A 25,371-nucleotide genomic window follows, 5' to 3' on the forward strand; every position below is an offset into this window, starting at 1 on the left:
ATCCCTATGAGGCAGAGAGTGTTTTCCTCCTGATTTTGCAGGTGAGCAAACAGAGGCTCAGAAGTTAAAAGAAGTAGCGGAGGCCCGGGTGGCTGTAGGGAGGTGTCCTTGATTATGAGGCTTGACAGCCCCTCTGAGACTTGGTTTTTGATTCTCAGAGCTCGAAGTTACCTTAAAGATAGGCCTACGGGTTTGGTTCACAGTTGGGAAGCTGAGGCCCAGAGAGGAGAAGTAAGCCGCGATGGGGCCTGGAACCAGGATCCTGTTGTCCCAGCGTACGCTGTGGTGCCACCCCCGGGAATTGTCTGGTTCTTCAGTCCGGCACCGGAGCCGAGAATGCCCCCTTTGTCCCCAGTCTCTGCTGATACTCGACCTCCGTGCTCTGAAAGCTGCGATTGTTACAGTGAGCTGGGCTACCCACGCTCCTGCCCCCGCCCCTTCCCACTGTGGGGCCCTTTGTGCTTCTGGGTTTCAGCACAACAGCCGGGCTGTTGATCCAGAAAGCGCAGCGTGACTGGGAGAGGGCGGCCTGCCATGTTCCTCCCGGCAGGGATTGTCCCAGCCCCAGCCGAGGGGGACCAAGCTGCAGTGATGAGAACAGCCCATGAGGGAGGTCAGGAGACCTGAATTCCAGTCCTGGCAAGACCCCACCCAGCCTGCTCTGTGACCTCACTCCCTCCCCAAGTCTCGAGCTCCTCATCTGTAAAACAAGAGGCTGGATGGTGGAGGAGTGTGGAGAGGGGCTCTGGAGGGCAAAGGGAAGATTCCAGCGTGGGCCCATCCCTGGGTGGTAGAAAGAGCACTGGGCCTGGAACCAGGACAGCCAGGTCTCAGCTCAGGCATGGCGGCATCAGAGCTGTGTGTCCCCAAGCACGGCCCCAGCCTCTCAGGGCCTGGGCTGTCTGGTCTGTAAAGGGAGTGGAGTGAATTACTCCTGCTGGTACACAGCACAGGCACTCAGGCATCAGATGAACACTGGAGGCACGGGGAGGATGTGTGGGCAGGGAGGTCACGGGCGTCCAGGGTGGGGAGTGGAGGGGGCTCCATGCTGGCTGGGCGCGAGCTGCATTGGCACAAGGCATTCTCTACCCATCCAGGCTTCCGGGAAACCTTGGGTTGGACTCCGGGAGTGTGTGGTTCTTTTCCTTTGTAATTTCTCCTTTTGAATAGACCATTGACTTCCTGAACGACAACATTCGAAGAGGAATTGAGAACTACTATGATGATCTGGACTTCAAAAACATCATGGACTTTGTTCAGAAAAAGGTGAGCCAGGCGCTTTGGGGGTAGAGATGCGCCTCCCATGCCCTTAGCCCCCCATTCAGGCCCCTGCTCAAGAAGATGGGGTGAGGGACCAGGTGACTTATCCATTCCCAAAGCAGGTAGCTGGCCAGGTTGGGAGGCAACAGTGAGCATGGATGGCCCACCAAGGATGGGGAAGCCAGGGCCCAACCTATTCAGCCAGTCCTCTGCCCACATTCCTGGCCCAAAACCTTCACACCCTTCTGTTCCTCTCCAGTTACACTGGCTTCCTGCCCCATACCCCGAAATAAAACAAAGTCAGGTGTTGCTACAAGCAACCTTGCAGGGTCCCAGGGCACCACCCACCAATGGGCAAGGATCCTCCTTCCTTGAGGTGTGAGCAACCTCAAGGGGAGTAACCTACCCCAGTCCAAAGCCCCCTCTGCCAAGTCTCTTCAGTGACAACTCACTCCTTGTCAAGTTAAAGACAGCCCTGATCGGGAGAAAGTTCTTCACTAATTTCAGTTTCCCCCAAATATGGGACAGTGAACCAGACGCCTCTCTTACTTTCATGACACTTCCTTGAATGTGATGATGATCCTGTTCCTTTTGGGACACCATCTCTCCCCTCTAGGTCCACCCAAATCTGTTGGTGCAGCAATAATAATAATAATAATAATAATAATAATAATAATAATAATGGCAGTGGTAGGGCCAGCTGCTGTCCTGGGTGGCTTTTGTACATCAACTTCACTTGGTCCTGAGCCTCAGCTTCCTCACCTACATAAGGGGAATAATGACAGGAAGCTCTTGGGGCGTCGTCATGAGGATTACCTTGACTTAATTCAGGAGACATGCTTAGAACAGTGCCAGGCACAGGGTGAGACCACAGTGCCAGCTGCAGGGATCATTGGTATGTTCTCCTGGGTGAGGACAAGCAGAGTGAGGGCTGCAGGCCCACTCAGCCGGGACAGCACTTCCTGGGACATAATCTTGGGGGCCTCAGCTGGCCTGGATCCCTGTGCCAGCTCTCAGTGGGGACTAGCCTCTCCCCACATGCAGGGCCACTTGCTGTGGCCGCTCCCTTGGCCCAGACTTTCTCTTCAGTCACAACAGGTGCAGCCTCTGGAAGGCCTTTTTCTGCCAGGGATGTGCCTGCCAGCTTGGGCTGGGAGAGCTGACTTCTGCTCCGGGTGGAGTGAGATGTTTTTATTGGAACCAGCCTTTAGCTGGCTTGGGGATTTCATTTCTCCTGGCGTAGAGGTAGGAGGTGATTAATGCTGAATGGGCACTTGCTTGGTGCCAGGTCCAGTGCTGAGTGCTTCATGTATGGCACTCTATGTAATCACAGCTCAGCTGTGCAGAGCTGCCATCCTTATTCTTGCTTTACAGACAACCATCTGAGGCTCAGAGAGGCTGACCAACTTGCCTGAGGTTGCACAGCAGGGAGTGGTGGTCTGAGGATTTGACCTTGGGTCTGTTCCATTGCAAAACAAATGCCCTTTGAACTACATTGCAGAAAGACAGTTCTAGGTCCCAAAACCTGGTGGCTTAAGGGGCACTGTGGGGACTCTGAAAGGTGTCTGGCTACCAGGACGTGTACCGCAGCCCTGGTTGAGCCCTCCAGTCCCAGCTCCCTGCTTCAGCTGGCTGGCAAAGCTTTGCATGGTCCAGCCTGTGCCGCCCTTTCAGCCTCATGCTCTGCACTCTCTCTGTTCCAGGCTTGCTGGCCTCCGCACCTGCTGCTGAAATACAAGCTTGTTTCTGCGTGGGGCCTTTGCATGGGTCGGCTGGCTTCTTTCTGTTTCCATGTTTCAGATGAAATATCCTCTCTACAAAGAGCCCTTTCATGACCTGCCAACCTAGAGCTGCCCCTCCCCACTTTTCCCCTATTTCTCCATTTCCGGGTTGCACAGCACCTTTCCATCCAGTGCTCACTCTCTGTCTCTCCACTGGAATGTGTTCCACCTGAGCAAGGGCTGCGTTGCTTTTGCTCGCCCTGTCTCTCCAGTGCCCAGGACAATGCCAGGCACATACCAGCCATCAGGAGGGTTACCAACTACCTCCTACAGGAGCAGGGAGGGGAGGCAGAGAGGGGCTCGGCTAAGGGGAGAGCTCCAGGCAGGTTGTGAGGTGTGGGTGCTCTCCTTGCTAAGGGCAGGGCCAGCTGAGCTGAACGGGTGGCTCCTAGGGTGGGTGCGAAGGTTGTTCGAGGTGCAGGGACTTTCACAGAATCATGCTTGGTCTCTGGGACTTTAAGGGCCATCTTTTCCAGCCTAGCACCTGCATTTGGGGACACGAAGATGAAGAAAGTGGAGGCCAGTTGTCAAGGAAGGACCTTTCCTCCCAGTGCGTAGTCACTACCCTGATATCCCACCAAGAGGCAGCCCAGCCTTGGCTTCCATACCTCTCCAGTGACAGGGGGTTCACTACCCTCTAGGCAGCCATGCCACACTTTGACAGCTCTGACTTGAAAGTGTACAGCCTCTCCCTGCCCCAGGGTGACCCACATAATAAACTGCGTCCGTCTCCTGACAGGGCCCCTTCCTGTCGTCTGAGCAGGGCCTGGGCGATGACGGCAGCTCCTCTTTCCTGCTTGCTTCCCTCAGTTCAAGTGCTGTGGCGGGGAGGACTACCGAGATTGGAGCAAGAACCAGTACCACGACTGCAGTGCCCCTGGACCCCTGGCCTGTGGGGTGCCCTACACCTGCTGCATCAGGAACACGGTAGACACTGCTCCTGTGGGGACTGGGGGGGCTGTCGGGGACCCCAGGTGGTACAAATCTTCTCTTGTCTCTCTTCCCAACTTGAAGATGGGTGGTGTGGGTGGATGGCAGGGAAGTAGGAGTTGGTGGCAGAGCGGAGGCTTTCCTGATTCTCAAGGGCTCCTGAAAGTGGAGCTTCTGGGGGTCGGGGGTAGGGAGACCATGTCTTTCTTAGTGGTGTTGGTTAACATCTATTGAGCACCTACCTTGTGCAGGCCTGCTCTGGGCACTTTGGTGGTATTTACTCATTTAGTATTCACGACAACCCTGTGAGGTATGTACTGTTATTTTACCCACTTTACAGATGAGGAAATTGAGGCACTCAAAGGCTGGGTGTCTTGCCCAAGGTTGGCAGGGCTGGGATGAAGTGCAGGCAGCTGTTGCCTGAGCTACACTCTGGAGAACTGTGCAGGCCAGGTGAGGGCAGGAGGGAGAGGTGCCCAGGCCAGGGGAGCTTAGTGGGGGTAGCTGGCTCTGCAGCATTAGTGGAGGCAGGCAGGACCTGCACCTTGGGCATCTCCATTGGTCTTTGGCCTTGAGGTCCTGGTGATCATCAGCAGCAGAGTGCTTGGAAGGGGGTCTGGTGACGTAAATGCCAGCCTCTTCCTCTCCCCAGCACGATCTTCTCGGGTCTGTCACCTTGGTCATTTGGGATGATGTCTTGTGTAGTCAGCGCTTAAGTGAAAGGCTTCATCAGTCCTTGTGTTGGACAAATGTGTCCAGAAACTGTTTCAGGATTGGAACGAGGTGGAGAGCTTTGCAATTACTCATGGCCCAGATAGTCATGGAAAGTTTCTCTCCTGACATTGCCACCATTCTGTGCCCACTGCCGGATTCTGTAAACCGAGCAGCTGCGGGTGGGGGCCTCGCCCATGAGTCAGAGAGCCAGTGCCAAGTGCACTAGCTCTAAAAAAGGCCGGGCCAGGAGGGAAGCTTTGTTTGGAAATGTTAGCTGCCATTTTAGGGTAGTTCTCTGGGAAGTGGGGTGCTGAGGAGTAGCAGAGTTTCCAGAGAGGCCTGCGTGGGGTGATCCTGAACCTCATCACCCAGGGCAGCAGCATCTGAATACCTAAGCTGAGATGTGGAAGCCGAACTTGTATTCATTCATTCATTCAACAAATATTGGCTGAGAACCTACTCTATGCCAGACACATTTCCAGGTTCTGGGGGTGTAGCAAACAAAGTCTCTGCCTGCATGGAGGTGACATCCTAGTGGAGAAAACTGACAAACAAAATAAGTAGAAGATAGAGGATCATAAATGCTAAGTAGAAAAAGAAAGTAGGGCATGGAGGATTGCAGTTTGGGATACTGAGAAAGGTGGGATCTGGGTGAAGCTCTGAAGAAAGTGAGGAAGGTGTCTGGGGGAGGGGCATTCCTGGCAGCAAGAACAGCTGTGCAAAGGCCCCAGGTGGGAATCACCCCAGGGCATTTGAGAAATGCACGGAGTGGCTGGAGCAGAGGGAGCACAGGGGAGGATGGTAGGAGGTGGAGTCAGGGAGGTCATGGGTACCCCAAAGGCCACAGGCAGGACTGTGGGGCGCCCTTGAGTGATGGACCATACAGGGCTGCATGGAAGAGTGGCACTCTGACTTGGTTTTACAAGAATCAGTCTGGCTGTTGTGAGGGACATGCTAGATGCAGGGATAGAGTTAGGGGCTGATATGCAGTGATCCAGGGGTCACAGGTCATCTTGTCCAGGAAAGTGCTCTTGGATCAACACCTGTGGAAGTGGGAGCCAGAAGCGGGATTGGGCAATGAAGGGAGTTGAGCAGTGATGCAGCCTCAGCTCAGTTCGGCTGGAGGCCTCAGCCACATCTATGAGGACAGCCCTTCAGAGTTGTCCCCTACTGGGGTGAGGGGGCCAGGCCTTCACACTCCCACCCACATTGACCAGGCATTGCATGAGTCCAGTGGTCCACCCAAGAAGGGACTTGCTGGCTCTGTTCAGCCAAGAACAGACTAATACAGCAAGAGGAAAGAGAGGGATTGATTGATGATAAGGAATTGGCTTGTGTAATTATGGAGGCGGGCAAGTCCCAAGATCTGCAGGGTGAGTCGGCAGGCTGGAGACCCAGGAGAGCTGACGGTGGAGTTCCCATTCAAAGGCTGGTCAGGCTTCAAACCTAGGAAGATCCAGCATTTCAGTTCAAGCCCGAAGGTAGCCAAGCAGGGAGAATTCTCTTATGGTCACTGAGGAGAGGGCAGTCTTTTGTTCTGTTCAGGCCTTCACCGATCAGATGAGACCTCTCCCCCTTGGGCAGGGCCATCTGCTTTACTTAGTCTGCTGATTTAAACATTAGCCTCATGCAGAAACACCCCCGCAGAGACACCCAGGATAATGTCTGGCCAAATATCTGGGTATCCCATGGCCTGGTCATGTTGACATATAAAATTAATGATCACATGAAGCAGTTACTGCAGGGGGCTGACAGCTAAGGGCTCCCCACAGCATCCCTGCACCAGGGAGGAGAAGACAGATGCTTGGAGCTGGGTGGTGGAAGTGGCAAACCGTGGTGACATTCTGGCTGTATTTTGCAAGTAAGCCTACAGGATTTGCTCGCATAGCAGATGTGGGCGATGAATGAAAGAGAGAAATCAAGGAGGATACCCAGGTTTTGGTCTGAGCCACAGGAAAGACGGGGCTGCCACTGCCTGAGAGGGGAGACTGAAAGGAGGCAGGTTGGGTGACCAGGAGCTCACTGTGGACGTGGGGGGTTTGAGAGCCTGTTCAGCATCCCATCAGGGATGTCAAAGATGCGGTTGGATATAGGAGTCTGGAGTTCTGGGAACGACTAGGCTAGGGGTGTAAACACAGACATCATGTGCAGATAGGGTAGAATCTAAAGACAGCATCTGAATGAGAGCACCGAGGTAGGGAGGAGCCTTCCCCTGGCCGGGGTTATCTGACCCTGTGTTACACATGACCATTGATTCTCCCTGTGCCACCACACCTGGATGATTTTCTCTAAATGTGAAACAGGGTGTTCACTTCCTCCATAGAACTGGTTGATTTGTGTCCAGATCTATTTATTTTACACTGTACTATTCAACCTGGGATTTGAATGAGTACACGGGAAATATGTAGTGTAAAAAACTAAAATAGCATTAAAAATCAGGACTGTGGAAATTGTATTCTCAGATAGGAGGCCTAGATGATGGAGAAAAATATAAACTCCTGCTATCTAAGCCTCAGGACCTGATGGACTCACTGAAAAGGAGCTGAGCCTCGTGTCTGGTGGCTTGGAGCAGGGCTCCCCTACCTCCGGGCCACGAACCAGTACCGGTCGGTGGCTTGTTAGGAACCAGGTCGCACAACAGGAGGTGAGCAGAGGGTGAGGGAGCATTACCACCTGAGCTACACCTCCTGTCACATCAGCAGCAGCATTAGAGTCTCATAGGAGTGTGAACCCTATTGTAAACTGTGCATGCAAGGGACCTAGGTTGCGTGCTCCTTATGAGAATCAAACTAATGCCTGATGATCTGAGGTGGAACGGTTTCATCCCGATACCATCACCCCCCACCCACCCCCGCACCCCATCCTGTGGAAAAATTGTTTTCCTTGAAACCAGTCTCTGGTGCCAGAAAGGTTGGAGACCACTGGCTTAGAGTTTCCTGGCAACCAAAAGGAAAAGGGAGACATGGTCTGTTACATTGTTACTGTTCAGCAGAACATACCAGCAGAACATACCAGTTCTTCAGGGAAAGTAACTTTTTCCCTAACACTCAGCTTTAAAAGAAATGTCTTATATGAGCTTCCAATAGAGGATTTGAGCCATAGAAGTTCACATAGGGCTGTAAAATCTGGTTATACCAGGATATATCCCTGGGAGATGTTGGTGCAGAGGGCAGCGTGCTTCTACATTAAATGGCTCCAGACTGCTGTGCCTGCTGAGCTCTTGGGACCAATTTTCACGTACCTCCCCTCCCTTGTTGTTGGCTACCCCTTGGGGGCCTGTCATGAAGGCCCCTCTCCCTGTCCCCATTAGCTGCTCAGTCTTTTCAGGGTGAGAGGATGCGCACACGAACATTGTTGTGATCTTCTGGCTGCCCAGGAGTCCCCCTTCTGACTTCCTGTCCTGTGGCCCCGTGCAGGATGGAAGAGGCTACTGGACCCTGGTCTTGGGGCCTGTGAACTTCAGCAGAGCCTCTTGCAGAATATCGATTCTATGGTCAGGCAGGTAAACCCAGGCAGGCTTTACTTTTGGAAAGACTATGGATGCATCGTATCCCCTCACCCCTTGGTGAGGGGCTCTCCTGGCAGGGTGAGGTGAGTCCCCCCTGGGCCTGGAGAAGGGTTCTGGGCTCTGATGCCAGAGAGGCCTCTGCCAGTTGCCTGTGTGCTAAGAGACTCATCCCCCGAGGTCATCAGAGCTGGCCCAGTGAAGTCACTCTTGTCACCTCCCTACGTACCATGCAGCTTGTCTATTATGTTCATTATCTCCCTTTCTACAGTGTAAGTTCCATGAAGGCAGGGACTTTGTCTTGTTGTTCTGTATTTCAAGTGACTAGAACTGGGATTGACATGCAATAGGTGCTCAGTTAATATTTGTTCAATGAACGAATGAATGAACCAACGAGATGGAAAGCACTCACTCCCATCATGTGCCCGTGCACCTGCTCTCCAGGCCTGACCCTTTCCATAGGGGTTGTGTTTCTGGCCTGGAAGGGCCAAAAACACTGGCTGACTAATGCCCAGTGGGCACTGGGCATGGCTGGGACTGAGGCTACCTGGAGAACCAGCTAAACCGAGGGAGGTTATCTTGCCTGCACATCAAGCCCTGACATTTAGAATGACCTAGATGACATCTGAGGCCCAACCCTCTCTTGGAAGGAGAGAAGACACCCTCCCTTTCCTTTGCAGGGGCTGGAATTGCGAACAAATCACGCCAGCCAGCATTCTTGTGCTTCTCCACGTGCCCAGCCCCGTGATAAGAACTTTATATGTGTATCTCACTTTATGTCCAAAACAGCCCTAGGAGGTGGGTTCTGTGATCATCATAACCTATTCATTCATTCATTTTCTCAGTTAACAAATACGTATTGAGTACCTCTGCGTGCCAGTTCCTTAGCAGCCCACCTAAGGTTGGGCTCTGCTCCTAAGTGGCAGAGCAAGATCTGGACCCAGGAAATGTGACACCAGAGGGCACGCTGGGGGTTCTGCTGTTGCCCTCCTGAGTCATCACTGGCGCCTGCAGCACTCATCCCCCACGGCAGCGTTCACTTACATGTAGAGCAGCGGGGCTGGTGGGGGCGGTCATGGGCTGGACCAGGAAGTCTCACTCTCTTCCCTGGTGGTTGGAGAAGGAGACCCTGCAGGGCACAGGTGGTGATGGGAAGTGCTCGCGGCAGCCTGTGAGTTAGGGCCTGCCTGGGGAGGGGTTTGATGAGGTCTAGGCCGTGACCACAGGTTTCCCTATGCCTAAATTAATCAGTAGTCGGGAGTTCTGGAGAGCACCTCTCTTCCCAAGAAGGAAGTTTTGGCAGCACTCTCCGCTGGTGGAGCAGTGGTCTATGGAACGGAAGCGTGGCCAGGGGCCCTGCCCTGGACCTCAGGTAAACCACAGCTGACCCTGTGCCAGCTGTAGTCTGAAGTTTTCCTCCCCAAGAGCCAGCGGCGCAGGAACAGCCCCACGCCGACCTCTGAGACGGTGTGAGCAAAGCGGTGCTCTGGGGCGGTCCTAGCCCGGGAGCCTGGGCAGCACACCTTTCTCTGGGGTCCTGATCTGCTGCTAGTGGAGGGGTGGTTCTCCCATGTAAAAGTCATGGAACCTGCATTCCTACAGTTTTTTCACGGGGCATTTCTTGGAGGAGGAGGTGGTTATGATGGAGACTCAAGCCAGACTGCCTGGGTCGGAATCTCAGCTCCATCCCTGCTGGACGGGGCAACTCTGTGCTTCGGTTTTCATCTGTAAAATGGGTAGGTTAATAGTGCCTTTTTGAGTTAGAACCATTATAAATATTAGCTGTTATACATTTCCATTTCAGACAGAAGTTGTCAACACCATGTGTGGCTACAAAACTATCGACAAGGAGGTAATGTCTTTGAAATACCTTTCCCTGGAAATGTTGCTCTTCCTGGTCCACCCTGGGGTGATCGGAGGGGTTTATTGAGGTCGGGGTCCTGGCCACTGAGATTTTCCCACATTCCTGGCTGTGACCCAGAGCCAGGACTGCTGTGGTTTTCCACCCCAGCACAGAAGGGCTCAGGGAACCAAGAATTCCCCCAGGCTGGGAGATGCCGCCTGTCAGGGTTTGCCGAGCACCTACTGTGGGCTGTTCCACATGAAGCCACCACGGCGCTTCCTGGTACCCGCAGTGTGCTTTGTGCCCAGCCATGCTCAGCACCAGCTTGCCTCTGCCCCTGGGGCCACCTGGGACCCAGGAGTCCTAGAGGATGGTAACCCCCTCTGGGGGTTGCTCCTGGGTCAGCTTCCTGGGCAACACCCCTGGTCTAGGAGAGAAGCAGGGGTGGTGCTGAGAAGGGACCTAAAAGGAATAGTGACCTGACATGCAGAGCAGTGGCTTTCAAAGTGGGGTCCCCAGTCCAGCAGCAACAGCATCCCCTAGGAATGTGAGAAATGCACATTCTTGGTATGGGGCTAGTGGGTGATTCTGACACATGCTTGAGAGCCGTAGACCAGCAGTGGTTCTCAGCCCCTCAGAACCAATGGCCATTTTTATAACAAACAGTGGTAATGTCCTATTTATTATCCCCAAGTGAAATTCACAGATAACCTACCTACATGCCCAATTCCAATACAATTAACATAATGATCTGAGATAAAGTAGAAATGAAATACAGCAATTTACAGCTGTTTAACATAGTTCATCATGTAAGTGCTTAGGCAGTGGGGGGTGCAGAAGACACAATGTAGTCAGGTGTCTGCACTGATGTGAGGCATCCCTGAGGCTGTAGTAGCTACAGGGCAGCTGATATTGGGCATTGTGTTGGCGACTCACATACCATGGGCATCATTTTTGCCACTGGCATGGTTTTTAAAAACGGTGAACAGTTCTTGATAAAGTTCTGAATTAAATAATGTGTAATCATTCCTTAATTTACCTAGTAGTAGTTCTGGAAAATTCTTTGTATATTAAAACCGATGCAGAAATGCTTTTTTTTTCCCCCCCCCCCCCTTAAGAGACAGACAGGGTCTCACTGTTGCCTAGGCTGGCCTCAAACTCCTAGGCTTAGGCACTCCTGCCAACTGAGCCTCCATAGTAGCTGGGACTGCAGGCACTGGCCACCATGCCCAACTCTGCTTTGTTTTTTATATGTACCTGGAGTGGGGCTATTGGCTTGGATAATTATAAATAGGCTTTTCATGTATGGAAAACATCCGTGAGGCTTTTCATGCAGGGACATCTGAGAAGCACACAGGCAGGGCAGTTGTTTGTGGAGTAGGATTACCCTGAGCTCTGCAGTCCCTCAGCCCCCAACCTCGTTTGCTGGGGCAACCAAAAGTGCCACCACGGTGTCCCCAATCCTCTCTAGAGAACAGTACTGTCCATTAAGAATCAGAATCTAGGGTGACCTTCTCATGCTGCATATGGGAAACTGAGGATCACAGCGGTTGAGGGACTAGCCTGGACCTTGTGTAAATGGCAGAGTCGGGGCTGTGGCTCCTGCCAGCCGAGGTCCTCTGCTGGGCTGACCCAGCTCCTTCCCATGCAGCGTTTCAGTGTGCAGGATGTCATCTACGTGCGGGGCTGCACCAACGCCGTGATCATCTGGTTCATGGACAACTACACCATCATGGCGGGCATCCTCCTGGGCATCCTGCTTCCCCAGGTGGGCAGGCCATGGGTTCAGAGAAAGTGTGACTTGGTGATTGCAGAAGGGCAGAGAAGGTGCAGAGGGGAAGAGCGAAGAGGCTTTTTTCATAGAAGTCCAGGACTTGCCTGGGGAGGGCTGCATGGCTGGAAGGAGGGGCAAATGGCAATAGCAGTCGTGGCGAAGCTCTTCCAAGTGCTGTGCAGGCACTGCTGCTTCACTTCTTTTTGTGAGGGAGGCACTATTATAATGCCTATTTCACAGAGGAGGAAACTGAGGAGCAGCAAGCTTCAGTGACTTGCCAAGATCCCCTAGATAGTGTGCAGCAGAGCTGGGGTGGAGGCAGGAATCCCAGAAGGGAGGGGCCCTTGCTGATGGGGCACAGCGAGGCGCTCTGGGATTTCCTGGGAAGGGGAGAGGGGGCCCAGGTGGGAGCTTCTTGGGCAGTGTGGGTGCTGGGAGAAGTCTCTGCTGTGGGTGTTGCCCAGGTCACACAGGACCATGAGGGCTTGGGACTGGCTGCTTGGGTTTCTGGGAGCCGGGAGCTGCAGGGAGGGCTGCCCTGATTCCCAGCAGGCCCTCACCAGCCCTGCCCCTTCTTCTCAGTTCCTGGGGGTGCTGCTGACGCTGCTGTACATCACCCGGGTGGAGGACATCATCATGGAGCACTCTGTCACTGATGGGCTCCTGGGGCCCGGTGCCAAGCCCAGCGTGGAGGCGGCAGGCACGGGATGCTGCTTGTGCTACCCCAATTAGGGCCCAGCCTGCCATGGCAGCTCCAACAAGGACCGTCTGGGATAGCACCTCTCAGTCAACATCGTGGGGCTGGACAGGGCTGCGGCCCCTCTGCCCACACTCAGTACTGACCAAAGCCAGGGCTGTGTGTGCCTGTGTGTAGGTCCCACGGCCTCTGCCTCCCCAGGGGGCAGAGCCTGGGCCTCTCCTAAGAGGCTTCCCCCGAGGCAGCTCTGGAATCTGTGCCCACCTGGGGCCTGGGGAACAAGGCCCTCCTTTCTCCAGGCCTGGGCTGCGGGGGAGGGAGAGCCTGAGGCTCTGCTCAGGGCCCATTTCATCTCTGGCAGTGCCTTGGCGGTGGTGTTCAAGGCAGTTTTGTAGCATCTGTAATTGGGGAGAGGGAGTGTGCCCCTCGGGGCAGGAGGGAAGGGCATCTGGGGAAGGGCAGGAGGGAAGAGCTGTCCCTGCAGCCACGCCCATGGCCAAGTTGGCCTCTTCTCAGCCTCCCAGGTGCCTTGAGCCCTCTTGCAAGGGCGGCTGCTTCCTTGAGCCTAGTTTTTTTACGTGATTTTTGTAACATTCATTTTTTTGTACAGATAACAGGAGTTTCTGACTAATCAAAGCTGGTATTTCCCCGCATGTCTTATTCTTGCCCTTCCCCCAACCAGTTTGTTAATCAAACAATAAAAACATGATTTTTTTTTTTTTTTTTTTTTTTTGCCTTTCCTGTGTGCTGTTTTGTTGGGGCGGGGGTAAGGAAGGCTGCAACCTGGATTTGGAAACCCCTTGTGGATGCGAGGATGAAGGGGGTGCATGGGGTGAAGATTTGGCATAGCTTGGGATACAGGCGGGGGGTGGGGGGGAGAGCCTCAGGGCCAGAGGTGGCCACGCCTATTTTACCAAGAACCGAGGGAAACAGCCTGGGCCAGGTACAGCATGAGGCTCCACCTCCAGGAAATGGGGTGGATGGGGTGGGGGACCAGGGAAGCGGAGTTGCCCACAGGTCCACTTACCGCGCTCCCTGCAGCCCTCAGTGTGCCCAATGGCTGCCGCGCAACGCATGCAGAGCGTGGTGTCGGTTGACCCCTGCTGGAGATGCCGGGACTTGCGTGCGTCAGTCCACCCAAACCTTCGGGCCCCAAGACATGGGATCTAGATTTTTTGTGAGGCTCTTAGTAGCCAGGGCAATAGAAATAAAGTAGCAAGAGGCCGGGCATGGTGGCTCACGCCTGTAACCCCAACACTTTGGGAGGCTGAGGTGGGCCATCACGAGGTCAGGTGTTCGAGACCAGCCTGACCAACATAGTGAAACCCCATCTCTACTAAAAATACAAAAATTAGCCGGGCATGGTGGTGCGCGCCTGTAGTTCCAGCTACTCAGGAGGCTGAGGCAGGAGAATCGCTTGAACCCGGGAGGCGGAGGTTGTGGTGAGCCGAGATCACACCACTGTACTCCAGCCTGGGCAACAGAGTGAGACTCCCTCTCAAAAAAAAAAAAAAAAAAAAAAAAAAAAGAAGAAGATATAAAGCAGCAAGAGCCCCAAACCTGAAGGATTCTAATGGTGGGAACCATCTATACACCCAGTAGTTAAGTGGTCAGATGCTTGGTCTGCCATGGGTGCCAAACGCATGTGTAAGAAGGGGCAGGAGGAGGGTATTTTAAAGTATGCAATAACACAACAATAACAAACACACCATAGAGCATACTTTGCCAGGAACGATATTAACTCCTTTAATCCTCACAACTAGGGTAATTCTTATCTTCATTTTATTAGTGGGGAAACTGAGGCACAGGGCAGTTAAGTAACTTGCCCAGGCAGGCAGCTGGTAAGTGACAAAGCCGTGACTTGAGCCCAGATAGGATCTCTTGAGCCACTCAGCCCCTCTGCTTTACTGTCTCTGTTGCCTCCTGTGCACACATGGTACTAGGCGTGCAAAACCAGTGGAGGCTGCAGCTGCTTCTGAAGCTCTGTCCCGGGGATATTCACTGTAGCCGCTGCTGCAGCCTCTGTCTTGTCCCACTTTGACCTAATGGACACAAGGCCAGGTCAAGGTCTGTGTCTGGCTGGAGGCCTTGTAGTCCTGGGGCTCTGGCTGTTCTGAGAACCCCTTTTGTGCCTAGAGGGGAGACGGCAGCTGCCTTTAGGGGCAGCAGGATGGCAGAGGCCCCGTAGGAGACAGGCTGGTCTGAATCGCTTATCCAAGGTCACCTTACCTGGACCCTGGAACCCGGACCCCTTGTCTTCCCTCTTTCCAGCACCACTCACAGACACCCCTCTACCTCACACTGCACCGCTGGCCAGCTGCTTATGTGGACCAGCGCTGGTGCCACAGATGGCTAAGCTCCAGCAGACACTCATCTCCTCTTTTCCAAACCTTGGTCACTCACCTCTCAAGAAATGGAAGCATAAATATCTTATTTTTTTTGAGAAGTGTGTGTTCATATCCTTTGCCCACTTTTTGATGGGGTTGTTTGATTTTTTTTTTGTAAATTTGTTTAAGTTCCTTTAAATTCTGGATATTAGCTCTTTGTAAGATGGATAGATTGCAAAAATTTTCTCCCATTCTGTAGGTTGCGTGTTCACTCTGATGGTAGTTTCTTTTGCTGTGCAGAAGCTCTTTAGTTTAATCAGATCCCATTTGTCAATTTTGGCTTTTGTTGCCATTGCTTTTGGTGTTTTAGTCATGAAGTCTTTGCCCATGCCTATGTCCTGAATGGTATTGCCTAGGTTTTCTTCTAGGGTTTTTATGGTTTTAGGTCTTATGTTTAAATCTTTAATCCATCTTGAGTTAATTTTTGTATAAGGTGTAAGGAAGGGGTCCAGTTTCAGTTTTCTGTATATGGCTAGCCAGTTATCACTACACCATTTATTAAATATTAAATAGGGAATCCTTTCCCCATTGCAGGTTTGTCAAAGATCAGATATTGTAGATGTGTGGTGTTATTTCTGAGGCCTCTGTTCTGTTCTATTGGTCTATATATCTGTTTTGGTACCAGTACCATGCTGTTTTGGTTACTGTGGCCTTATACTGTAGTTTGAAGTCAGGAAGTGTGATGCCTCCAGCTTTGCTCTTTTTGCTTAGGATTGTCTTGGCTATACGGGCTCTTTTTTGGTTCCACATGAAATTTAAAGTAGTTATTTCTAATTATGTGAAGAAAGTCAATGGTAGCTTGATGGGGATAGCATTGAATCTATAAATTACTTTGGGCCGTATGGCCATTTTCACGATATTGATTCTTCCTAACCATGAGCAAGGAATGTTTTTCCATTTGTTTGTGTCTTCTCTTATTTCCTTGAGCAGTAGTTTGTAGTTCTCCTTGAAGAGGTCTTTGACATCCCTTGTAAGTTGTATTCCTAGGTATTTTATTCTCTTTATAGCAATTGTGAATGGGAGTTCACTCATGAATTGGCTCTCTGTTATTGGTTTATAGGAATGCTTGTGATTTTTGCACATTGATTTTGTATCCTGAGACTTTGCTGAAGTTGCTTATCGGCTTAAGGAGATTTTGGGCTGAGACGATGGAGTTTTCTAAATGTACAATCATGTCATCTGCAAACAGAGACAATTTGACTTCCTCTCTTCCTATTTGAATATCCTTTATTTCTTTCTCTTGCCTGATTGCCCTGGCCAGAACTTCCAACACTATGTTGAATAGGAGTGGTGAGAGAGGGCATCCTTGTCTTGTGCTGGTTTTCAAAGGGAGTGCTTCCAGCATTTGCCCATTCAGTATGATATTGGCTGTGGGTTTGTCATAAATAGCTCTTATTATTTTGAGATATGTTCCATCAATACCTAGTTTATTGAGAGTTTTTAGCATGAAGGGGTGTTGAATTTTATTGAAGGCTTTTTCTGCATCTATTGAGATAATCATGTGGTTTTTGTCATTGGTTCTGTTTATGTGATGGATTACGTTTATTGATTTTCGTATGTTGAACCAGCCTTGCATCCCAGTGATGAGCTGACTTGATCGTGGTAGATAAGCTTTTTGATGTGCTGCTGGATTTGGTTTGCCAGTATTTTATTGAGGATTTTTGCATCGTTGTTCATCAGGGATATTGGCCTGAAATTTTCTTTTTTTTGTTGTGTCTCTGCCAGGTTTTGGTATCAGGATGATGCTGGCCTCATAAAATCAGTTAGAGAAGAGTCCCTCTTTTTCTGTTGTTTGGAATAGTTTCAGAAGGAATGGTACCAGTTCCTCTTTATACCTCTGGTAGAATTTGGCTGTGAATCTATCTGGTCCTGGCCTTTTTTTGGTTAGTAGGCTATTAATTACTGCCTCAATTTCAGAACTTGTTATTGGTCTATTCAGGGATTCGACTTCTTCCTGGTTTAGTCTTGTGGGGGTGTATGTGTCCAGGAATTTATCCATTTCTTCTAGATTTTCTAGTTTATTTGCATAGAGGTGTTTATAGTATTCTCTGAAGGTAGTTTGTATTTCTGTGGGATCAGTGGTGATATCCCTTTTATCATTTTTTATTGTGTCTATTTGATTCTTTTCTCTTTTCTTCTTTATTAGTCTTGCTAGCGGTCTATTTTGTTAATCTTTTCAACACACCAGCTCCTGGATTCATTGATTTTTTGAAGGGTTTCTGTGTCTCTTATCTTCTTCAGTTCTGCTCTGATCTTAGTTATTTCTTGTCTTCTGCTAGCTTTTGAATTTGTTTGTTCTTGCTTCTCTGGTTCTTTTAATTGTGATGTTAAAGTATCAATTTTAGATCTTTCCCACTTTCTCTTGTGGGCATTTAGTGCTATAAATTTCCCTCTAAACACTGCTTTTGCTGTGTCCCAGAGACTCTGGTACGTTGTGTCTTTGTTCTCATTGCAGGGACATGGATGAAGCTGGAAGCCATCATTCTCAGCAAACTGACACAGGAACAGAAAACCAAACACCGCATGTTCTCACTCATAAGTGGGAGTTGAACAATGAGAACACATGGACACAGGGAGGGAAAGATCACACACTGGGGCCTTTCAGAGGGTGGGGGGCTGGGGGAAGATAGCATTAGAGGGAATACCTAATGTAGATGATGGGTTGATGGGTGCGGCAAACCACCATGGCACATGTATACCTATGTAACAAACCTGCCCATTCTGCACAAGTATGCCAGAACTTAAAGTATAAAAAAAAATGAAATGGATGGAAGCAGAGTACCTGGAGAGGGCTTTGTCCATCCTGTGGTTGAGGACTCCCTGGCCATGACACCCTTTTGTGCTTTAAAGCCAATGATGACATTATCTTGGCCTCTTGTCTCACAAGGATGGAACCATAAATGAGTCCTTTCCCACACCATGACACACATAGAAAATAATAATATTTGTGCAGCCTACATCATTTGTGAAGTTGAGGAGGTTTGTGGGCTTTGCTTTTTGATTTATTTGTTAATAATTATTTTTTATAAGACACATTAAGGAAGACTGATTTTGTATAAAAATGTCCAATACCATATTCTTGAAATATATTTTTAACAATTTATGGAGGTATACTGGATATAAAATAAACTGCTTGTATTTAAACTGACAAATGTGTCAGTGAAACCATCACTACAGTCAAGATAATGAACATATCCATCACTCTAAAAAATGTCCTCTTGTCCCTTTGTAATCTGTTTATTATAGCCCTTCCCACCATCCACAGCCTATGCTTAAGCAACCAGAGCTCTGCTTTCTGTCTCTATAAATTACTTGGTATTTTCTAAAATGTTATATAGGTGGACTCATACAGCATGCACTCTTTCTGTCTGGCTTCTTTCACTCAGTAATCATTTTAAGATTCATTCATTTTGTAGCATATATCAGAAGTTCATTTCTTTTTATTGCGGAGCAGCATACTGTTGTATGGATACACCATGGTTTATTTATCCATTCACCTACTGATGGACGTTTTGTTTCCAGTTTTTTGTTGTTGTTACAAATAAAGCTGCTGTGAATACTTGTGCATGTGTCTTTATAAAAACACATACTTTCATTTCTCTTGGGTAAATATCTAGAAGTAGAATGGCTGGATTATATGTAACTATATGTTTAACTTTTTAAGAAACTGCCAAACTATTTTCCAAAGTGATTGCACAATTTTGTATCCCCACCAGCAGTGTATGAGAGTTCTGGTTTCCCTACATCCTTGCCAGCAGTTGGTATGGCCAGTTTTTCTTAGTCATGCTAATGGGTGTGTGGTGGTATTTTGTTGTGGTTTTGATTTGCATTTCCTTAATAATCATGTTGAGTACTTTTCGTAGACATATTTGCTATCCACATAATTTCTTTGCTGAAGCGCCTTTTGAAATATTTTCTTAAAAAATTAGATTGTTTTTGTATTATTGAATTTTGACAACTCTTTGTATATGCTGGATACGGGTCCTTGATTAGTTATATGATTTGAAAAATTTCAGTCTGTAGCTTGTCTTGTTCTCTCTCTCTTTCCTTCATGTAGAGATTGGGTCTCACACCATTGCCCCGGCTGCCCTTGAACTCCTGGGCTCAGGATCTTCCCACCTCAGCCTCCTAAAGTGCTGGGATTACAGGCATGAGCCACCGTGCCCAGTCTGTGGTGTGTCTTTTCAGTCTCTTAATGGTGTTTTCCAAAAAGCAGGAGTTTTTAACTTGATGAACTCCAACTTATCAATGTTTTCTTTCATGCGTGATGCTTTTGGTGTCATAGCTAAGAAATGTTTGCCTAAACCAAGGTCACAAAGGTTTTCTCCTACATTTTCTTTTAAAAGTTTTATAGTTACGTTACAATTATGTAACGCTCTTACATTTAAGTCAAGGATTCATTTTGAGTTAATTTTCTGATATGCTACAAAGTACGCATCAAAGTTAATCTGTTTTGTACATGCACATCCAATTGCTCCAGCACCACCTGTTGAAAGCAGGGATGAATTGCCACTGAATTGCCTTGGCACCTTTGTTGAAAAACAATTGTCCATGTATCTGTAGGTTTACTTCTGGATTTCTCACTACGTTTTGGTCAATGTTGCATAGCAAATGTCAGAGCAGACATCCTTGACTTGGTCCTGATCTTAGGGGGAAAGTGTTCAGTCTTTTATCATTAAGTATAATGTTAGATGTAGGTTTTCCATGGACATTCTTTATCCAGGTTGACTAAGTTCTCTTGTATTTCTAGTTTACTCAACATTTTTGTTGGGACTAGATGTTGGATTTTGTCAAATGCCTTTTCTGCATATTTTAGAATTTGCGAATATGGTGAATTTCATTGATTTTCACATGCTGAATTAACCTTGCATTCCTGGAATAAGCCCCATTCAGTGATGATATGGTACCCTTTTAATATATTGTTGGATTTGGTTTGTTGAAATTTTGTTTAGGATTTTTGCACCTTTGTTTAGGAGGATTGTTTTCTTGTAAAATCTTTGTCACATTTTGGTATCAGAGTCATGCTGGCTTCATAGAATTAGCTGGGAACTGTTCCTTCCTTTTCAATTTTCTGGAAGAGTTTGTAGAATTGGTGGTATTTCTTCTTTAAAAGTTTGATAAAATTCACTAGTGAAGCTACCTGGAAAATCTTCTTTGTAGGAAGATTTTAAACTATAAATCTAATTTCTTTAATGGATATAAGACTACTTATTTCTTCTTGAGAGCTTTGGTAGTTTTTTCCTTCAAGGAATTTGATAATTTCATCTAAGCTGTCAAACTTATTGACATAAAGTTGTTCATAACACTCCCTTATTATTCTAGAATCTGTAGTGATTTCATCTCTCTTATTCCTGGATATTGACAATTTGTCTTTTTTTCTCTTTTCCCTAATTAGCCTGGCTAGGGGTTTATAGATTTTAAAGATCTTCTCAAAGAGCCAGCTGGACCATTCTCATGAGCATATAAATAAGCTCTTAGTATTCCCATCTTAAACAAGGATACAGACAAGCAAAGCCCTCCTGATGATTTCTCCTCTCCGGCCCCTGCCCTGTCTCTCTTTCCCTTCATAGCAACTGCTTTGAAAGTGTCTGTCCTCTCTGTTTCTGGTTCCTCTTCTCCCATCATTCTTGGACCTCCCTAATTAGACTCTTGTCCCACTTGCCCCAAATTGCTCTCATCAACATCACCAGTGACCCCTGCATTGCTAGGTCCTATGTCCCCGTGGCATTTCTCAGCTTCTTGGCTTGTCTGCCACATGTGGCCAGTTGATCATTCTCTCCTCCTTGAAATGCCTTCTTGTTTTTCCTCCAAGAGACCAACCTTGCCTAGTTTTTCTCTTATTTCTGAGGCCCCCTCTTATGAGTCTCAGTTGTTGATTTTGCTTTCCCAACCTCTTAGCATTTGAGGGCCTCATCTGTCTTTTCTATCCACAATCCCTTGTTGACCTCATCCAGCCTGGAATTTGAGGTCCTATCCACCACTCTAGCCTCAGTCCTGGGTCCCTGCTCTAGTCAGCAGGTCGCCAGGGCTGACTCGGTTCATTCGTAGCTCACACGGTTCCATCTGTCCTCTCACAGGAAGATCCAGCTCCCACCACTTTCACGTCCTCCCCCGCCTTCCCATCTCCTCTGAGGCTCATTTCAATTCGGTGTGTGGAGGGACTTCTTTTATGATCACACATTTTGCAGGAGAGGAAAGATAAAGGCCAGACTAGCTTAGTAAGTTGCAGTCCAAGAGGCCCTGCCAGCAACCTCAGAGCCTGACTCCTTCCAAGCTCTTGCCTTGGCTGCCACCTTCCTGGGGCCTGAGAAGCACCTGGAAATATTATGGGGCCACAAGCTCTGGCACAAGGTCCTGGCTTTCCACAGCTCGTGACCCCTTGGAGGGAGCCTGATTTGCAGTCCTAAAGCCCAGGCAGAAGGCACAAACGTTCCCAGCAAGAAAATGAGCAGAGCTGACATGGGGACATGTGGTCGCTAGGTGGCGCGGCTGACCCACTACTTGGCAGCCAGCACTCAGCGACTCCCCCCTCTCCACTCCCTAGAGCCTGGGCACCTGCCTGGGTGGCAGCAGGAGTCTGCTTTCCACCCCCTACCCCAAAAGAGCAGACCACAAGGTGAGGGAGCCTAAAATACTATAGGTCCTGATTGCACTAGGTGCTCAATAAATAATTATTGACTAAAAGAGTGATCATTTTGTGAAGTTCGGATAGATGAGACTTTCCCATTCCCATTTCATAGGCTGGGAAACTGAGGCCGGATACTAACAATAGGAGTAGCAACCAAGGTTACTGTTATCGGCTCTCATTCGGTCACTATGTACCAGGCATTTGCTTAGCACATTTCATTCTTCATCCCATTTAGTCATCACAGCAAAAAGGCAGGGCCTTTATGATTTGCATTTGGCAGGTAAGGACATAGGGGCTTAGAGATCAGCTGACTTATTCAAGTCATACAGTTAGTGGAATAAATGGAAGAACCAGGATTTGAACCACTCTGCCTGCATCTGAGTAGCTGAGTAGGATCAGGGCCAGTGCTGCCTCCTTCCCCCACCAATAGGATCTGAGGTGAAGTCCCCCAGCAGTGCCTCCACCTGGGCATCATGTGGCCACCAGAGGGAGGCCTTAGTCTTTAGACAGCCTGGACTGAGGCTGGGGAGGGTGGCCATGACTTAGATGCCAGAATGAGAAGTGGGAGTACTAGGGCTCTGGAGGGCAGGTTCTTCATCTGCAAAAGCAAGAGGATGATCCCCACTTGGCCGGGTCTCTGTGAGGAGGACATGGGATCATGCATGGAAAGTTCTTAGCCCCTGTGAGGGCTCAGCACCCACCCCTCCCCCAGCACTTGCCCTTGCACTGAACAGGCTATATAGTAACAGGTCATGATAATAAACTGCAATCACTGAGGGTATCCATTTCACTGATTCGTTTTTGTATGGTCAGTCTCCCCCACTGAGGGGTGGGATGGTGATCTGCTGCTCTGCTGTCTCCCGAGAGATGAGGTTGTGGTGCCTGGGACATAAGGGGTGCTCACTAAGCAGGTGCCAACCCAGGGAATGGAAATGGCCTGGAGCTGTGGCCCCTGCACTGTCTGGGCCCCCAGGACTCAGTGGGTTCACTGGATCCCATGTGTGAGCCCCAGAGGGCCAGGCTCAGCATGTTGGACTCCTTATAGGCTGTGGCCAAACCTTTGTCCCTCTCTGACCTCTGCCTTCTCCTCTCCAGAAGGGGCATCTAAGGCTTTCCAGGTGTAATGGCTCAGGGAGTGGCTGTGCCAGGTGTACGGGTGCCCTTTGATGCCACCTGTCACCTCGCTGGTGGCTGCGCTGTCCCTTCCTCTCGCTGCTCCTGTGTCTTCTCCTCCATCTGCCAAAGTCAGCATGCCAGGGCTGCCCCCAGCCCCAATATCCAGTGGAAAAACCCAGAGAAATCACACAAATAGAAAATATCCACATCAACTTGAAAAGCTAAGCCTGCGCTTGAGGCAGTTCTTGGAGCAGCTTCTAGCAGGGGCCCAGACCAACACCATCAGCAAGGAGCTGCCGGGGGCTCGGCCCCCTGAAGGAGGTTTTTATGACTGGCCTTAGCTGCCCTCCTGAGGCTGACAAGGGCTCCACTGGGGAACCTCTGGGCAAGTCGGTGGAGGGCCCATCAGCATCATCTGGGCCTTGCTGGCAGCAAAAATGGGTCTCAGAAACCAACTCCCATGAGAGGAGCCACCCAGATAGAGAGTGGGCAGTGAGAGCAGGACACAGGTTCCACCACAGAGCAGCAGAGACACCCAGAGGCTCCTGGTCCACGGTGCCTGGGGGATCAGAAGGACTCACACCTGGAGGGGAATGGGCCTGTGGAGAATGTTACCCTGGCCAGGACCCAGCTGGCACCACATGCCCCAATATCCCTGCCTTGGCTCTGTGAGGAGGGCTCTGCCAGGGTTTGAGGGGCCTGCGTGGGAGCCAGGGCAACCCATGCATCCAATGCCCTGTGGAAATAACTCTCCATTAGAGGAGCCACCAGGAGGAAAACTGGGCCCATGGGAAAGGGGGTAGCTACAGGGAAAGGAGAACAAGAGGGCGAGGATTGCGTCTTACGATCACTGTAGCTCCTGCACCTCCCAAGACACATAGTAGGTGCTCAATAAATCTTTGTTGACTGGACACACAACTCAGAGTATACCCTTCCTCAGTTCTACATTGTATTGGCAAAGACAGAATATGTGTACTTCAGGCGCTATGTAGGGTACAGAGAATACTTCTATTAGATAAGGACAATCCGTGGTAGGAGACAGTGATAAACAAAAAATACAGTAACTGACTTCAATTTGCATTGAATGCAATGAATAGCAGATCTGAAAATGTAAAAATCAAATGCAAGATATCAAAGGGCCAGATGGAGAAATGTGCAAAGGATGCAAAGGAAAAGGTTATGGACAGAGCATCACTGAGAACACACAGGACAAGGGTCACGGGTGTCTCACCCGAGTGCCTGCCATGCCCTCCCTCTACCAACACCCCCGCCACCCCAGAGTAAAGGAAACAGAGGAATAAATAGAAGTTATTAAAGAAGTAAACTCTTGATTTTTTTTCTTTTTCTTGAGACAGAATCTTGCTCTGTCACTCAGGCTGGAGTGCAGTGATGTGATCTCTGCTCACTGCAATCTCCACCTCGTGGGTTCAAGTGATCCTTCTGCCTCAGCCTCCTGAGTAGCTGGGACTACAGGCACACACCACCACGCCCAGCTAATTTTTGTATTTTTGGTAGAGATGAGGTTTCACCATATTGGCCAGGCTGGTCTCGAACTCCTGACCTTGTGATTTGCCCGCCTTGGCCTCCTAAAGTGCTGGGATTACAGGCGTGAGCCACTGCGCCCGGCCATAAACTCTTGATTTTAAAAAGTAAAAGAACTCAGTAAAATTAACAATGTGCAACCTCTGTGGCAGTCCTTCCCAATGTCTTCAATGCTTATAGAGAAACATGGTATCTATGAGTTTCCTGGGTAAAGGGAGGAGGCACCCAGGCCCTGGGCTTGGGGGATTAGAAACTCAACTGCCTGTGGCCCACTCACTGCCCGCAGATGAGCCCTAGAAACAGTCACATAGGTGCTCTAAGAGACGGTCACGAGGGTGTCTGTTGCAGCGCTGTTTATAATAGTGAAAAATGGGAGGACTGTGGTATGTTCCTGCGTGGAATAGTATACAGCACTTTAAATGAAGGAACTAAAGTTCCATGTATCCATGCTCAAGAACACAATGCTGAGGAGAAAAGCTAGTTGCATAGTGATACGTAGGGCTGGGTGCGGTGGCCCAGGCCTGTAATCCCAGCACTTTGGGAGGCTGAGGCAGGTGGATTGCTTGAGCCCAGGAGTTTAAGCCCAGCCTGGGCAATGGGAGACCCTGTCTCTACAAATAATAATAATAAAAAAACTATCTGGCCGTGGTGGGATGCTCCTGTAGTCCCATGTTCTTGGGAGGTTGAGGTGGGAGGATCTTCTGAGCCCAGGAAGTCGAGGCTGCAGTGAGCTGTGATTGCACTATTGTACTCCAGCCTAGGTGACAGAGGAGAGACCCTGTCTCAAAAAAAATAATATATTGCTTATGGATGTCTATAAGAAGAAAAGTAAAAAATAAAAACTAGAAAGAGATATACCAAATTCATGAGACTCTGTAAAGGGAAAAGGAAATGCGCCTGTGGATCAAATGATATTTGACTTTGTACATCTTTATTTATTTTCTTTAAAAATCAGAAACAAAAATGTTCAAATGTGAATATTTGTTCATTAGGGATATCCATAGATGGAAATGTATGTTATTCTCAGTAGCTTTCTCTACTTTTTGGTGAATTTTTTTTATTGTGCTAAATATATTAATACATAACATAAAATTTACCATTGTAACCATTTTTTTTTTTGAGAGTTTTGCTCTTGTTGCCCAGGCTAGAGTGCAATGGCGTGATCTTGGCTCACCGCAACCTCTGCCTCCCGGG

At 49.3% G+C, this 25,371-nt stretch overlaps 1 protein-coding gene across 6 annotated transcripts in view; it reads left to right on the forward strand.

Moving 5' to 3' along the window:
• The window catches only part of TSPAN15 (tetraspanin 15), a 62,086-nt gene extending 43,630 nt beyond the window's left edge, over positions 1-18,456 (forward strand). For 2 of the 6 annotated variants that reach the window (XM_003815927.6, XM_024930455.4), the window contains 5 exons: positions 1,171-1,266; positions 3,852-3,968; positions 9,995-10,042; positions 11,685-11,801; positions 12,390-13,223. In XM_003815927.6, the coding sequence (XP_003815975.1) occupies positions 1,171-1,266; positions 3,852-3,968; positions 9,995-10,042; positions 11,685-11,801; positions 12,390-12,539 (528 nt within the window). In that variant the 3' untranslated portion in view covers positions 12,540-13,223. The other 4 variants (XR_010113249.1, XM_055092930.2, XM_063607713.1 and 1 more) reach the window with 4 other exon arrangements.
• The last annotated feature ends 6,915 nt before the right edge of the window (positions 18,457-25,371 follow it).

Source organism: Pan paniscus, chromosome 8 (genome assembly GCF_029289425.2).
Source record: "Pan paniscus chromosome 8, NHGRI_mPanPan1-v2.0_pri, whole genome shotgun sequence".
NCBI lineage: Eukaryota > Metazoa > Chordata > Mammalia > Primates > Hominidae > Pan > Pan paniscus.